The sequence below is a fragment of the Microtus oregoni genome, unplaced genomic scaffold (genome assembly GCF_018167655.1).
Source record: "Microtus oregoni isolate MIOR12 unplaced genomic scaffold, Mior012 000009F_ref0000495, whole genome shotgun sequence".
Lineage (NCBI taxonomy): Eukaryota > Metazoa > Chordata > Mammalia > Rodentia > Cricetidae > Microtus > Microtus oregoni.
The window spans coordinates 56,994,258-57,010,660 of record NW_024543068.1 but is presented as its reverse complement, the minus strand read 5'-3'; the positions used below and the strand labels follow the sequence as shown (position 1 = coordinate 57,010,660).

At 40.4% G+C, this 16,403-nt stretch overlaps 1 protein-coding gene across 4 annotated transcripts; it reads right to left on the bottom strand.

Moving 5' to 3' along the window:
* Positions 1-15,839, bottom strand: Cbll1 (Cbl proto-oncogene like 1). Of its 4 annotated transcripts, none has more exons than XM_041658649.1 (6): positions 15,439-15,839; positions 10,303-10,470; positions 7,245-7,342; positions 6,850-6,933; positions 5,845-5,918; positions 1-3,572 (listed from the first exon to the last, which is right to left on the bottom strand). In XM_041658649.1, the coding sequence occupies exons 1-6, from the start codon at positions 15,566-15,568 to the stop codon at positions 2,537-2,539; spliced, it is 1,590 nt and encodes a 529-aa protein (XP_041514583.1). In that variant the 5' UTR covers positions 15,569-15,839; the 3' UTR covers positions 1-2,536. The 4 variants fall into 4 exon arrangements, with proteins under 4 accessions (XP_041514583.1, XP_041514584.1, XP_041514582.1 ...); XM_041658650.1 differs by having other exon boundaries at positions 7,245-7,345; positions 10,312-10,470; XM_041658648.1 differs by having other exon boundaries at positions 7,245-7,345; positions 15,439-15,838.
* Positions 15,840-16,403: the final 564 nt, after the last annotated feature.

Here is a 16,403-nt window from a genome sequence, read left to right as displayed (position 1 = left end):
TTTATGCTTCCATTTTATTGTTTTTAAGAATTGACTGCCACCTCAGTAGTTTTAAGAGAAATTAATGAGACACACATACATTTAGACTTACGTCCACCACAGACAGATTCAAAGGCTTCCCTGAAATGCACTGGGATTCACAACCTTTTCCTCAAGAACAGACACTTCACAGCAATCCTGTTATCTGTCTACCCACCCACCCTCATCAAACAATTAACTGATAAATTCAAGCCTAACATTTTAAATTTTGTCTATTACAAGACATTCATCTGACCTGCCTCCCAGTATAATGTTTATTAACATAACTGAAAATTGTTGTTAAATGCCTACAAGAATTCTCATAATGCAGGATTTTTTTTTCATGATATTGATTTTTTGGTCCAAAATATAGGCAAAGTGATTTCTTACCACACCCAACCCTAGTAAATCTCAATTACAAGAGCTTCTCATAAACAGTTAAGAAGCTCTTACATGAATCTGGCTATTTTCTAGTTACATGAAACAAAAAGTTATTTGGATTTTTAACAGTAATATGTAAAAAGCTCCTAAACAGGGGTATGAGAAGGAATCAAGTTTGCACCAATCCACATACCTACAGTAATATGATGGAACACTCACCACGTCACACTATTTCACTCTCTAATAACAAAAACTTCTAATAACAAAAACTTCTCACTAGAAATAGTGCGTGAGCAAACCTGACTCTCAAACTGCTACATGTGGGGAGAAAAACTGCAGGGCGGGCGGTGGTGGCGCACGCCTTTAATCCCAGCACTCGGGAGGCAGAGGCAGGCGGATCTCTGGGAGTTCGAGGCCAGCCTGGTCTACAAGAGCTAGTTCCAGGACAGGCACCAAAGCTACAGAGAAACCCTGCTTCGAAAAACCAAAAAAAAAAAAAAAAAAAGAAAGAAAAACTGCATTCGTTTTTTGGTTTTTCTTGGCCAGCCAAGGATGAAATGGCCATTCATATTTACTCCTGTGCTAAGTTCAGAAATGATTTTGTATCTGATTACCTAACACAAGAATGTTCCTGTACCTGACAGAAAAAAATGGTGAATTACCAATCAGTATACCCTTTGTCAAAAACAAATGCCTACATTTTTATACTACAAACTCCCTAATAAAAGATATCTGCATTCTACACACCATGTTTATATTATGCACCATTTTAAGGGGGAAGAAAAGCTTCACAAGGGTTTAGTCAATTCAAAGGATATATAATAATATCCTAAGAATGATGACTTATACGTAAGAAAGCTGTATAAACTGAGTGGTCATCTTCAATGAACTGTAACAAGTCCTGATAATGCAAACACTGACTCCAAAGGCACCTTTCATGGCACTGAACTTCACAATCTAAGTATTACTTTTTTTCTGTCCAATTCAAAATTATCTGGTTGTCTTCACTATTGATTCCACACTACAATGTTAGAATGCTTTATAACAAACAAACAAACAACAACAACAAAAGAAATGATAGTTTTACAATTTCAAACTGGAGGAAAAACCACAGCAATGAAACCTGAGTAAATGCTAGTTTGTGGTTTTTCAAGAAACACCCTTTGCGAATACATTAGTCAAATTCCTCCACAGCACTCAAGCTGCAGTTTATAGTTCCATAAACAAGAACACACGAAAACACAGAATCAAAGTACTAGGAAGAAATGCAGATTTAAATAAAACTTCATCAGCCCTAAAACGTAGGTTAAGATGGTGAACACAGAACACATTTCATCCAAAAAACACCATTCCAACAATCCTATAAAGTGATATAACTTAAGCATCGATGAGAACAGCTTCTCATCAGCAGCTTAGAGCCTGCAAAGCCAGTCATTTTCCAAATGATCAGAAGGCCTTGGGACATGTCACACAACTACACTGTCATCGGAATTCTCATGTAGCTTGGCGCTCCGTGGGCAGTCCAAAGACAAAAGGAAATCCAAGTGCACTTCATAATTAAGACCCCTTGAAGTTTCAATGCCTAAAATGTGAAGTAATTCCCTATCATGTAACAGTCTGCCTGGTTATAATTTAGTAGAGTTTTACTTTTAGAACTTTATTTTAACTTTGGAAAATTAGTGGTAGAACATATGGTTTAAGAAAAATTATATGGCTGTACTTAAATTCACATAAAACAGCATTTTTACAACCATCTTGAAATTTAATCCTTTATATAGGTTAACAAAATGCATCACAAGAAAAACTAAACACTGGGTTTATTAATAAAAGCAGTATTTTGAAAATGGAACAGTGAAAATTTTTCAATTTTTTTTACAAATGGTCACTTCAGGGTCAATTCACCACACCAAAATAACAGTTGCTAAGATACAGTTGTGCTCAACAAGCCACTGCTCTGCACTACAGTATAGTATCTGAAAGCAATCCTAAGGTCAAGATTTAAAACCATTTTATGGGACAAGACTTTGTGTTTATAGCCACCTCAAGAGGTATTTTTCCTTCCCCCAACAAAGCTTAATTATAAGATTGACTAATTTAATCTTTTTCCTTGTCATATCTTCAGTTCAAAACACTATTATCACTGGTAATATGGTCTGTATCTTGTTTGATCTGGATGATGTGGTCCAGGTAGTGGGGTTTGAGAAGGCGGGCCCTGCATTCGTGGAGGTGGTGGTGGACCTCTTGGTGCAGGCCATATACCAGGACTCATTCCTCCTGGTTGTGTAAATGGAGGGCTCAGAGTTCCTTGATCTTCAGTAAACTGGGGTAAAGAGTTAGGGTTATAATGGTGAGGAGGGGGTGCAGTTACAGGTGGACCACCATGCTGAGGTGGGGGGGGTCCTGGAGGAGGATGATTCATATAAGGTGGCATCTGGGCAATAATATGTCCAGGGGGAGGGGTTATTGGTGGTGGAGCAGAGGTCATTGGTGGAGGTGGAGCTTGGCTATACACCAAGTGAGGAGTACCTGCAGCCTGGGGAGGATGTGGCATTGGATGGCTTATTGGTGGTGGAGGAGGTGGGGGTGGTGCATAATGTTGCTGTGGAGGCATAATATGATGAGGGTGCGATACCACTGGTTGGCCCTGATATTCAGGATGATGGTGAGCAGGCGCTGGGGCAGGAGGTGGTGGTTCTCTAGCACCTGAACTTGAGTCATCCTGAATAGGGACAGTTATTAAATTGCTGTGTTTTCTTGTTGAAATACGAAAGGTTTCCTGACTGACCGAACGAGGTGGAGGTGGAGCCATGGACAATTCCGCTGGAGGAGCACGGATATCCTCGTGTGGCTGACTGTAGTGCTCATGCGGCACATGCTGCAGAGGAGGTGGCGGCATCATGATGTGCTGCTTGGGAGGAATATGGCTCATATGGTGCTTGTCCGGCGGCATTATGAAACGATCGGGGATCTCGGCTGGAGGAGGGGCAATAGGAGGATGAACATTCTCAAGTGAAGCACGGGTAACAGGCTTCCCAGCTCTCATATGGCGATGGTTGATATGAGCTTGTAAGTCTCTCTGAGACAGATACGTTCTCTTGCAACCTTGAACAATGCTACACATGAAGAGAGAGCCTCGTGTACACTGCTCAATCCGCTGCACGGGGTCACTACAGCTGGACAGGAAGGGGAAAAGTTGATTAAAAACAGAATACAGATAAGCACATTTATTTTACACTTTCTGGTTACTTTAAAAATGCTACGTATCTGCAAAATTAAAAAAATATTTAACTACTGTTAGTGAACCTTTAATGTTGCCTATTTGTCTCACATATTAATCATTAGCATCTTTACCAACCTGAGAATATTTTTACCTCTGAACTCTGAATTGTACCTTTTATTTCTCGGCGGGGTGGTAGCGCACACACCTTTAATCCTATTACTTGAGAGGCAGAGACAGGCGGATCTCTGCTAGTTCGAGGCCAGTCTGGTCTACACAGCAAGTTCCAGACAGCTAGGAGGGCCATTACACAGAGAAACCCTGTCTCAATAAACCAAAAAAGAGAGACCTTTTATTTCTCAAAACTTAGATAAAGCGCATTAATTTTCTATAACTATATGATCTGTATCCAAGAATGGTAAGGGAAGTGTCATTCACAAGCACGGAATTCAGAGTTCTGTTGTCTCCTGCCCACCCTCACTGTGGGGCAAGTGTTTTTGATGCTAGTGTGCTGCTCATTTGGGGCCAGTTTGTACATCCTTGCTTTTCCACCATCTAATTCACAGTATACTCAGAAACATCTCCATGTTAAATAGGTTGAAATCTTGTCTATTGGATGATGCTTAAAAGCAGTAGTATGTACTACTTTTACTAATTCTGGTTGCTAACTTTACTTCCTGAATTGGATCTGAACAGGTTTCTCTCTAGACAGCTAAGGACTATATAAGTGAGGTGCAAAGTGGAAAACATCTAGTTATCTAAAAACTACATTTTGCTTTTAAATATTTAATATTAATTAGAACATCTATGAAAAGAAAAAATCTTTTACGTTCACTACATGTAATATTTCATCACATTTTAGTGCTTTATCTTATTTTTTTAAGACTTTTATTTATTTATTATGTCTGTCAGCATGTATGCCTGTAGGCCAGAAGAGGGCACCAGATCTCATCACAGATGGTTGAGCACCACCATGTGAACTCCGAGCAATCTCTACAGCCTAGTCCTTCATCTTAGTGGAACAAGAACATTTGCTATGCAATAATGAATGTACACTGCACTGGGAAATAGGAATTAGAGAAAACACCCAACAAAGGCTATAATACATACTTCCAATTTCATATTCTTCTGAATTATAATTCTATAGAACTATTCTTTTAACGTAGTATATATTTTATAATCTGTAACTTGAAAACCCTGTTGAAACATGCCAAGAAAATCAGCTGTCATTGGGTCATAACAAATCACCCCTTTATTTCCTTATGATGTCCATTTCCTACACCATTAAGGGGAAATCTTCCCTTATAGTTGTTCGTACCTTTGTTAGCAACCAATACTACTGCCTGGAATACATTCAAGTACAGGTTTAGAGAGAAGTTGGGAAGCTATGAGCTAAACCAAGGAAGTTTCAATCTGTTTTTCTCAAGGCTTCCTTATCAGGGGGTTCTAAATTAATACAAATTCCAGCCATCCCAAAATAAACTTGATGTATCATGGTGTCTACCACTCAAGACATACCTGTTTTATATATAGTAACAATTTATACAGGCACAGTGTTTAATATATGCCAGATTCTACTGTTCCACCTATCTATCTATCCATTCATCCTCATTTCATCTTAAAAATAACCCACCCAGGGAGTTTACAGACATAAAACCCAGTTTATATCACATAGATATAAATAGCAAAACAGGGACTTGAACTCAAGAATTCTAATCCTGGGGCCAGTGAGACAGCTCAGCAGGGAAGTGCTTGTTATGCAGGCTGCTAATCCAAGCTGTACCCCAGAGCATCAGTAACACTGGAGAGGAGCGCTGACTCCACAAGCCTGCTAATCCAAGCTCTACCCCACAGCCTGCTAATCCAAGCTCTATCCCAGAACATCCGTAACACTGGAGAGGAGCGCTGACTCCACCAGATTGCCTTCTGACTCTTACACACATTATTCACATACAATTAGTATTTTAAAAAAATATTCATTCTAATTTTGGAAAGAGTGTTCTCAATCACCAACCATACTATATTTGCTTCTGTGCCCCATTCAGACAAACAACACCATTCCTATGGTGCCGAAGAGATTCCATCATTTTACCTTCTCTGAATAACTAACTCAGAGGTTCACTCCACCTTGCAGAGAAGGCTAACACCAACTCAGCCAGCACATTTGCATCCTTGTCTATTTAAACCATCACTACCATTAGATAAATATAAAGATGACCATATCTTACCCCGGGCACATTTTATCTCCCTTTTTTTCATGTAAAATAGCACAGTCATAGCAAAAGACATGCTTGCATGGAATCTGTAAACAAAAATACCATAGTTAGGCATCCTAGACCAATTTAAAATTTAAAATATTTAAATAATATTTCAATTTAAAATATTTCAATAATAGTACAAAGATCTACAGACAGAAGACACACAGGAACTATTTAAATACAGTCAATACTTTTGACTGTATACCAATAGCAGCTAACAATTATTTATTATTTTTTTACTTGATTTTTTTTTTCCAAGGCAGGATTTTTCTATATGTAGCCCTAGCTGTCCTCAAACTCACAGGCCAGCCTGCCTCTGCCTCCTGGGTGCTGGAATTAATGGTATGCACCACTGCCCGGCTTAATCACAAGTTTTTGAAAATTTATATGAAAATATATAGTTATTCTTTACTGTTCTGGAATAGTTTCAAGAGAAACACAGTAAGATAAAACACATTTAGTGTTCTTCAGGAGCTTCTAACGTGCAGGGTCTCTATTCAGTATTAATGGATTCACCTATCTGAAAATAGAAGCTACTATTCTAAATACATAAATTTATGTATATCTGCTAATGCTCACCTGTACCTCAGGTTGTCCTTAAGCTGTGAGGCACCTGGGGCAGGCCTTGATCTTATGATCCTTCTGCCTCAGCCTTCAGAGTGTTAGGATTATGGGATTATCCTACCTGGCCTGGCACCTGCTTCTATTTTCAGATAGGTATGTGAATCCATCAATACTGAAGAAAGACCCTGCAAGTTAAAAGCTCCTGAAGAATACTAAATGTGTTTTATCTTAACTGTGTTTCTCCGGAAACTATTCCAAAATAGTAAAGAATAACTATATTAAATTCATAGTATTATAAAACTTCTCTTAGCTTTTTTGCTATATAATATGCTTCAAAATTATTTATAAAAAATAGTAAGCTGTATTTCTGAATCCTACCTCTACACAAATGCATTCTGTATTTGTACTTACCATTCTCCCATAGACTTTAATAGGCAATCCACATTTGTCACAGAAATGAACTGGTGTATCATCCTTTTCACCTAAGATGTTTATCTGTTGAAATGATAATTAAAATTTCCTCTTTAAGCAATTCTGAAAATTGTACTTATCAATTCACAGAAAAATGGTTAGGATTTTGTAACAGTTTTTACTACAAACAGAAATAAAAGCTGCTTAGTGTAAACCCGTTTGCTTGTTCTCCTTAAATAGTGACTCTTGATTTTATTTGGTTTACTGAAAATTACCTCAAATTATTTTTGAAGATGTAGAATGAAGCAAGTGGACTTACGTGTGCTAAAAGTTAGACAGACATACTAAAAATTCATACTGATACTTAATGTTTAATTTTTCATTTTTAGTCATACCTTAAAATCCCAAAAAAGGTGTCCTGGAAATCTTCGCTGACTCCCAAAGTGTTCACCCCCTTTACAGTCATACCGTTGCTCTTCGTTATAATCAAATCCTTCTAAGAGAAAAAAAGTTACATTTTCTAACTTCAAATTTCATTTTTAAAGTGTATTTACATGCCAAAATAGATCTATTTGCTGAAAAATGTTACTGATGACTTTCAGAGATCTAAGTACATGATTATCAAAACTAGTTTAAAATGCCAGCTGATCTTGGTGATCATCTAGTCCATTTCTAGTACTTAACAAAGGACAATATGCAGTGGATATACAAATCACCATTATAATTATAGGCTGAGTGACAGGGCCAGGACCAGACCTACAAGAGTCTTAGTCAATGCTCTTCTCAACTCCACACAGTATCCCTACTACAAAACCTCACCAATTCCCACCATCATGCTTACTGTACAATTTTTAAACACACTATCATCTATTCTTAACCATCTACAAAAGTAGCATCCAGGTACAAGTGACTGATTTGATTGCCACAGTATATTATCAATTCTACAGCCTTTTCATGACTTCCCTCTCAAAGTGAGAATGGTTTCAGATACAGCAAATGAATACATTTGATCCTTTTAGCTAAAGCCTCTCCCTAGTCACAGGAGGCAAAATACTTACCAGTATCCACTCATTTAGAACATATATAATTCTCATGTAACAGAACACTATGAAGACCAAACGGGCTGAGCATCTCCAGTCTAATCAAAAAGTTGATGGTAAGCCTCTCATCTCATCCCATCTGATGGGAAGTGCAGGTAGAACCCAATTACCTAAGTAAAGCTAAGAATACTACTAGACGGTGGTAGCACACACTTTAATCCCAGCACTTATGAGGCCGAGGCAGGTGCATCTCTGAGTTCAAAGCTAGCCTGATCTACAGAGCTACGCATGGCTACACAGAGAAATCCTGTTTCATAAAACCAACCAAACAAACAAAAGATAAAAAATATCTCTCTATGGTGACAAGGTTCTCTTGACTCCTTTTGGCCCTCTGTTTTGGTAAACAGAGTGGTCAAAGCATACACATTTTGTGCACAGCTATTAATGGGTATACACAGAAAGTCAAGCCAGTTTTTAAGGTTGATAGCACCGCCCACCTCCCCACAACAGGATTTCCTTGTGTAGCCTTGGCTGTCCTGGAACTCACTCTGCAGACCAGACTGGTCTCGAATTCAGAGATCCACCTGCCTCTGCCTCCCAAGGGCTGGTATTAAAGGTGTGCGCCACCACCACCATCACCCCAAGCTGCACACTTGTTTTGTTTTGTTTTGTTTTTCAAGACAAGGTTTCTCTGTAGCTTTGGAGCCTGTACTGGAACTAGCTCTGGTAGACTAAGCTGGCCTTGAACTCACAGAGATCCGCTTGCCTCTGCCTCCCCAGCGCTGGGATTAAAGGTGTGCACCACCACCTCCTGGCTTGAACTACACTTTTTAATTAATCCCAAAAAACTACATAGTTCAAAGTGAAAGTGATAATTGAGTGCCCCTAAACTCTTATACAACCTATTTAAACTTCATAAAAACTGGAAATCATTAAAAGTCAAGCTAAGGAAAATCAACATGTCAAACCCAAAAAATTACTGAGTTCTAGGGAAAACGTGGCATACATGACTACTTTTCGGAGAGGCACAAACTGTTTTCTTCGGCTTTCAATCTATTCAATTCTGCCATGATAGTGGAAAAGCAGCCACGAGCAATACTCACCTGAACAGTAACTTTTTTGTTTTTTTAAAGGAACCAAATTTGACCTGTACGCCAGTTTGCTGACTTCTAATAAATGGGAAGACAGGAAAGTGAAATAGCAAACTCTAGTTAACTTACTACCTAGAAGGTTCAAGTTCTTTACAGTAATATTTTATACACAAAATTTAAAAGATAAATGAACTACAAAGACATTTAACACCGCCACTTTTACAAAGAACTCAGAAGCTAAGAGAAAGGCACCAGTCACAACAGACGGCAGAACTCAGACACGCGGCGGCTAGGACTATGAAAAGACATCCATACACTTGAGTTTCTGTCACAGCACTCAGAAGGCCGAGGCAGCAAGGCTGCTCAAATTCAAGGATGAAGACCTTGCCTCAAAAAACTGTTTAAGTTAATAAGAAATAGTCCAAACTCTTTCTGAGGATTAATTTAGCAGGATCTGATGAATTCTAAAATGTACAAATCAAGTCTTTACATTTTTTATTTGTTGTATACATGATATGAGGGATGGGCTTGCACATGTGACACAGTGTGCCAGTGGAAGTCAGAAAACAACTTCTGGACGTCAGTTCTCACCTTCCTCTTTATTCACCAGGCTTATTTGGCAATTGCCCTCATCCACTAATCTCGCCATCCCCCAAGTCAAGTTTTTAATGTTTGTACTACAACAATTACAGCAAAACAAATTACTAGAAAAAAAGTGAAACCACCTGAGACTAATTAATATGCTTGAGACAGTGTCTGGTATCAAACTATAGTCCTTTGGCCTCAGCTGGCATGAGCCACACCTGGCAACCCCCCACCCCACCCCCACCTTTTATTTTTGTTTTTTTCTAGACAAAATTTCTCTCTTTTTTTAAAGTTTTTATTTATTTATTTATTTTTATTATGTATACAATATTCTGTCTGTGCATATGCCTGCAGGCCAGAAGAGGGCACCAGACCCCATTACAGATGGTTGTGAGCTACCATGTGGTTGCTGGGAATTGAACTCAGGACCTTTGGAAGAGCAGGCAATGCTCTTAACCTCTGAGCCATCTCTCCAGCCCCGACAAAATTTCTATGTAGCCCTTGCTATCCTGGAACTAATTGTATAGTCCAGACTGACCTCAAACTCAAGAGACCCGCCTGCCTGAGCCTCCCAATTGCTAGGATTAAAGGTGTGCGTTATCATCATTCAGCTTAATTAAAAGGTTAGAAAATAAAGTGTAAGGTTAAAATTTAGAATAGGTTTAATAAAATAAAACCAAGAGGACTAACTGGTGCACTAGATAAAATACAACTGTTAAACGTCTTAAACAAGTTACCTTCATCACCTGGTGGGGCCTTTGCAGGCATCCTGCTAATAGTCCTTTGAGTTCGAGCTGCAGGTTTCACTTTGTTGGCTTGTTTGGAGATGAGTTTTATAGGAATTCTTCTGCGAACATCAAGACCACCCAAGGATCCAGAACTATTAGTGCCTTGTAACTCATTGTCTATATGAATGGAAGAGAGGGAATTGTAATTTCTTTTCCTTTTAAAAATTGTTCTACAAGTATAAATAATAAAGTGAAGATCTTGGTTCTGCTTTTAAATACCAGACTGACTTAAGTGTAACTGCTAATATTCTTCATCTGGGATAAGCCTTTAAAGTAATGCTTTTGGGTACCCTTTTTTTTGAGAAACAGAACCCTTTCAGAAGTTGATAAAAGTTACAGATTATCTCTTTCTACAACTTTGAACAATAAAAACTCCCATATAATTCCGTAGTAGTTTACAGAAACATAAACCTTTTAAAAATGTAAGGAGGAGCTGGAGATGGTTGGTGCAGCAATTAAGAGCACTAGCTGCTCTTCCAGAGTACCCAGGTTCAATTCCTAGCATCCACATATAGCTCATAACTGCCTGTAACTCCAGTTTTAGGGAATCTGACACCCTCATACCAATGTACGTAAAATAAGATTAAATAAATTATTAAAAATAAAATAAAATGCAAAGAAAGAAACCTCACAAATTGTAGTAGATTTTTAAATATAAAGGAGAAAAAAACCAAAATTGTCTCTACATATATGTCTAATTATTAAACATGCAAAGTAGCCACTCAGGAAACCTAGTAAATTTACAGAAAGACAAACAATAAAATTGGAAACCCAATACTCAATCGATATCTGACATGTATTAAGTTTTAATTTTGTGTAAGAGTGTGCGCGCGCCAGTGCAATGGAGCCACAGTGGACATGTGCAGGTCAGAAGGCAACTGTGGGGTGAGTTCTTCTCTCCTGCCACATGAGGCCCAGATGCTGAACTCCAGTCCTCATCAGTTAGCAGGTCTTTCTTTACCTGCTAAGCCAGTTTGTTGGCCTATGTGTTGGCTTTAAAGAGGTAATTATTCCTTTAAGCATAACATTTTTTTTCTAAAAAGTATTCAAGGCATTTACAAAAATTAGACCATTTAATAAAAAACACATTATTTGTATTATAACATTTCTAGAGATATAACAGATATCCTTAGTTAAAAAGTCAACACTGCAATAAAAAACTGTGATTCAGACTTAGGTCTCAACAACTGACACTTTCTAGTCTTTAAAAATCTTATCTATGGAATAAAAAAGAATTCTTGTCCATGAACAATAGGTACATTATTTCACAGAACTGATTCATAAAGCCTTACTTTTTTAAGTACGTAAAGATATATATGTAACATAAAATATCAATTTTACCCTAAGACAAAAAGGGAAATGCTTAAAAATTGGCAATGCAAATATAACTTTAAAATTGTAATGTTTCACTGGGCGGTGGAGGCGCATGCCTTTAATCCCAGCACTCGGGAGGCAGAGACAGGCGGATCTCTGTGAGTTCGAGGCCAGCCTGGTCTACAAGAGCTAGTTCCAGGACAGGCTCCAAAGCCACAGAGAAACCCTGTCTAGAAAAACAAAAAAATAAAAAATAAAAATAAAATAAAATTATAATGTTTCAAACACAAATTAATGGACAGAGTTCCTGCAAGAATTACAATCATGACTTATAGCCAAATGTCCACATTAAATTCGGTAAAGCCAAATGTATTTCAAAATGGTCTCAATGATAAGACATCTGTCTACTTTCTACCCTTTCAACTGCAAACTTCTTTTAGGATGTTTTTCACGGAGAGGGGATTACATGATTAGCTACAAATCCCTAATTTGATCCACCCTCAACACTGCACTAAAAGTCTGCTCATGTAGCTCATCAGTCTTCACTGCATTTGCTCATCCACACAGAAGTATCTACCAGCTATAGAGATATGGCAGATGACCTTTTCCCTTGATAAAAACCAACCTGTTGCCCTTCAGATATCAAAAGGATTCTTAGTGGTGTTACCTTCATGAATGCAAATAGCACACTTTATCTGCAGCTTCCAAGCACCTCACACAAGCTCTCCATCTTCTGAACAGTCCTAGCCCTTTCTTCTTTTATAAAATTCTTATTTATTTTATTTCATGTGCATTTGTGTTTGCCTGCATGTATGTCTGTGTGAAGGTGTCAGATTCTCCAGAAATTAGAAGAGCGGCCATCTGGGTGCTGGGAACTGAACCCGGGTCCTCTGGAAGAGCAGCCAGTGCTCTTAAACACAGAACCATCTCTCCAGCCCAGAGCCTGCTGCTTCTCTTTTTCTGAAACAGGGTTTCTCTATGTAGCCCGGGAAGTCCTGGAACTCGCTTCATACACCCTGCTGTTTCTTGAAGCTACGAGTTGCTTCAGAGATTTCAAGAGACAACATTCTGGGGTTTGTTTGGGGCCTTTTTAAAATTAAGAATAAAAACGTAGCATGCATAGTAGCAAAACACCAAAACACGATAATAAAGAAATACCTGGTTATTACATAAGGAATAAAAATAATTGGCCATTTAATGTGTGAATCTACCTTTAAATGTAGTAACACTTTATTATATAGTTTCAAAAACACTGGTTGTTCTTCCAAAGCATCTGGGTTTGACTCTCAGCACCCAGCATGGCAGCTTACAACTGTAACTGTCTGTAACTCTAATTCCAGGGGATCTGACCCTCACACAGACACATGTGCAAGCAAAACCAGTGACTATAAGAAAAAAGGGAAAAAAAGAAAAGGTTTAAAAAAAAAAAGAGTCAAGGTATTGGCAGAACCTGTCTAGGTACTGAAGATCCTGGGTCCAGGTCCCTAGCATCCACCTCCCAAAAAAGAATTTAACAGTATTTTACAAAATTTGTGTAACATTTACCTAAGTGCCAATTAACACTTATAATGACCAAAGAATGCAGGGAGGGTCTTATCGGTCTGTGACCTGGGAGTGTGGGGAAAGAAAGGGCTGTCCTTGGAGAAGCTTCAGGAGCATCATGTCAGCTGTCTCTGCTTCCCTCCACCCCAGAGGGCCTTGGGCTTGCCCTCCTCGCTCTGTGCTCTCTGGGGCTCTCAGCCCACTGCTGACACTTCTACAATACAGAGAAACACTAAATAAAGCAATATTAATTTGCTGAGAGACAGACATCTGTAATATTTTTTTCTGGCAAAATTCCATTTCAATACTTCCATTTACAAGACCTCTTGATCCTTTGACATTAAAATCATTATTCTGAAAAGCATATTCAGTCAAGAAATCATCATTAGCTAGTTAACTAGCTAATAGGAATTTGATTTGCCAAAGACACTGTGATTCAAATAGTTTTCAAATTTGTATTTAAGGTCTTGTGAAAGTCTGAGTCGTTTGTTTAGTTTGATTATTTTTCCCTCAAAATGTACAGCTATTAACAATGAAGCATTAAGGTGACTGCCTCATAAGTAATTTAAAGCCTAGAAAGACTATTGTTGAGCAGAAAGAGTGGCTGTCCGGAAACTCAATTTTTTAAATTCTAACTAGCTCATTAGTGACCTTTCATGTTAGAATGATTTTTATCTACCAAGGCAACCTTTTATTAATAACTTAGAAAGTGGGATATTTTACACATGCAGGACCAAGATGCTCTAGTGAGGAACTCAGTTTTTCTCATTTCTTTCACATACACCCACAAACCAATCCATTAGCAGCTGTTTTATTCTCCACCAAAGTATTTACTGCAATTGCCCGTTGTCTGTGCCCTGTCCCAACTTTCCCCCCCACGGCGTTGCTGGGGACTGAACTCAGACTCTGTGCTAGCTAGGTAAGGCTCTATCACTGTGCTACACTTTCACTAAACTGAGCCTCTCTCTGGGCCACCTAAATGATTTACTCCTGTTCTTCCTCTCCTACACCATTCTTCATAGAAGAGTTGGGGTTATTTTTAAAATATTATACGCCTAATTTTATTCAGTTGCTTTATAGCCACTTAAAATTAAAGCTGTTTACCATGATCCTCAAATTCTTGAACAAGGTAACATGTTTTCCTTCTCTTCTCAACTTAGGGCTCTTGCTAACTAAACCACAGACATCGGTCTTCTCTACATCTTCTTACCGTTCCAAAAACACTTTTGCCTGGCACTCTCTGAAATTTCTACATCTGTTTTCTTAAAGTCCTCACCACAATCTATAAGCGGTTTTTAAAAAAGAAAAAACTGCCCGCCCCTTTTGATAGAATGTAAACTCGAAGACAAGGACACAGTCCTATTGCTTATCAACCCACCATTCTATCTCCAAGCCTACAACTATCTGCATGCAATTATGTAATTAAGCAGTAATTTGAAGACTGCGGGCACCTCCGTCAATTCTTAAAGAGCCTTTTCCTCCTGCTTGTCTGTATGTCTGAAGCGCTCAAAGCTAAGTGCACTCTTTCAATAACTAAGAACAAGAAAACGAAGCCAGCCGAAACAAAGTCTGAAGCCACTATTACTTGGAATTTGAGATGGAAATGTCTTGATCTTAAAATTTTTGTATTATGTCCCCAAAAGAAGCGAAAAGGACCACGGTCGAAGGGCGGGGCATACTTTGGGTTTAGAAAAGATGCTCCGCTTATAACTTCGAAAACCGTATTCGACTTTTCTTCTCTAACCTCTAGTCTGTGAAAACCCAAAGAGACAATAACTACGAGAGGTGACCACTGCAGCAGCTACCCGAAGCTGGGAGGCAGCAGGAAGTCTACAACCCACTCTCGCCAAGCGTCTGGACGTTTCTCCAATTCCGAAAGTGGAATCCACCCGCCTATTTCCCCAGCACAAAGTGCAGAGCAACCGGAATAAAGAGAGGGGTGGGACAAAAAAAGAACCGGCACCCTCCCGTTCCCAACAAGCCTGCGCGGCGCAGTGTCCGGAAGGCGAGCTCAGCAGCACCGCAGAGGCAGTGCTGCCGGTCTCGAGGATGGAGGTACCGCTCCGAAGAGTAGGCCGAGGAGCAGCGGGCCAGCCCGGGACCTGGTCTGTGAGCTGGCTTCCTCTCCGTCACGTCCCGGCGCAGTGAGGCGAGAGTACCCCTTGTACCCCGTCCCACACAAGCCAAGGGGGCACGAAACCAGGACCCCCGCTGCCTCCGCCTCCTTACCAGTGTGATCCATGATTCGGCTCGCAGGGCACAGTGGGAACGGAAGTGAGTCGCTCCGGAGTCGCAGCAAGCGCGTGCGCTCTACATTCCGGAGCCCTGAGGCGGAAGTGCGCTCGGGTAGCGCTGGCATAGGCTTCCCTCCCTCTCCTCCGCCACCCGACTCCGGTGAGGGATTCAGGCATAGCCAGAACTGAGGCAGAAAGAGTGGGAACGCGAGGGCTTCGGTGTCGAGACTGCTAATGCTCCCTGAAGGAGGCAGCCATCAGCTGTATGAAGTACAGCTATTGCAGTTGGGAAGCAATAAGTACCACAGGGAAGCGCGGCGGGCAGGTAAGCCGCCTGCCCACCCCTTAGGCGCGAGGCCTTCTGGGATTTGTAGTCCGCCCATGCCGGCCGGCCGAGAGCGCAGACTCAAACCGTTGGGCTGGTCCCACCCCAGCAGGCGGAGTAACGGTTTGGAATGCCCCCCCGGATCCGCCGCCGGGCAGGAGAAAGTGTAAATAGGCGCGCGCTCCGTAGGCGCCCTAGAGAAACTGAGAGCCGCGGCCGGGTAGGAAGGCTAGGTCCTCATTGTCTAATCATGCTTTGTCCTGACGAGCCCCAGCACCCGCTCGGCACGCGCGTTTTCCCCCCGCTCCTGCCAAAGTTTCTCAGGTGAAATGCGTGTGCAGTGATGACCACCACTCGCTTTCAAGAACAACGGCAGGCACGGTGAATCCCCGCTAAAACTGGAGGGAGTGTCAGGAGGTCTCGGTCCGACGGGGATGGGGTGAAGGAAGGAAGATGGGGACCGAAGGATCAGGGTGGGGGAAGGGGCACGTTAAGGTTTGGCGGGAAGGGAGAAGTGAGAGAGAGCAGGCCGCGACGAGGAAGAGAGAGTTACCACAACAGGCGGTACCTAGTTCCAGTTCTTGGTCCCTTGGGTCGGTGGTTGCTGTTTTCATCTTGCTCAGCCAAAATAAAAG

What these genes read in the sequence shown, in the direction of transcription:
- Cbll1 (XM_041658648.1), bottom strand. Translation starts at nt 15,568, where the DNA reads ATGCCAGCGCTACCCGAGCGCACTTCCGCCTCAGGGCTCCGGAATGTA. An exon ending in CCGAATCATGGATCACACTG is followed by an intron (nt 10,471 to 15,438) that starts GTAAGGAGGCGG and finishes CCATTCATATAG; the next exon opens with ACAATGAGTTACAAGGCACT. An exon ending in GGAGATAAAATGTGCCCGGG is followed by an intron (nt 3,573 to 5,844) that starts GTAAGATATGGT and finishes CTTCCTGTCCAG; the next exon opens with CTGTAGTGACCCCGTGCAGC.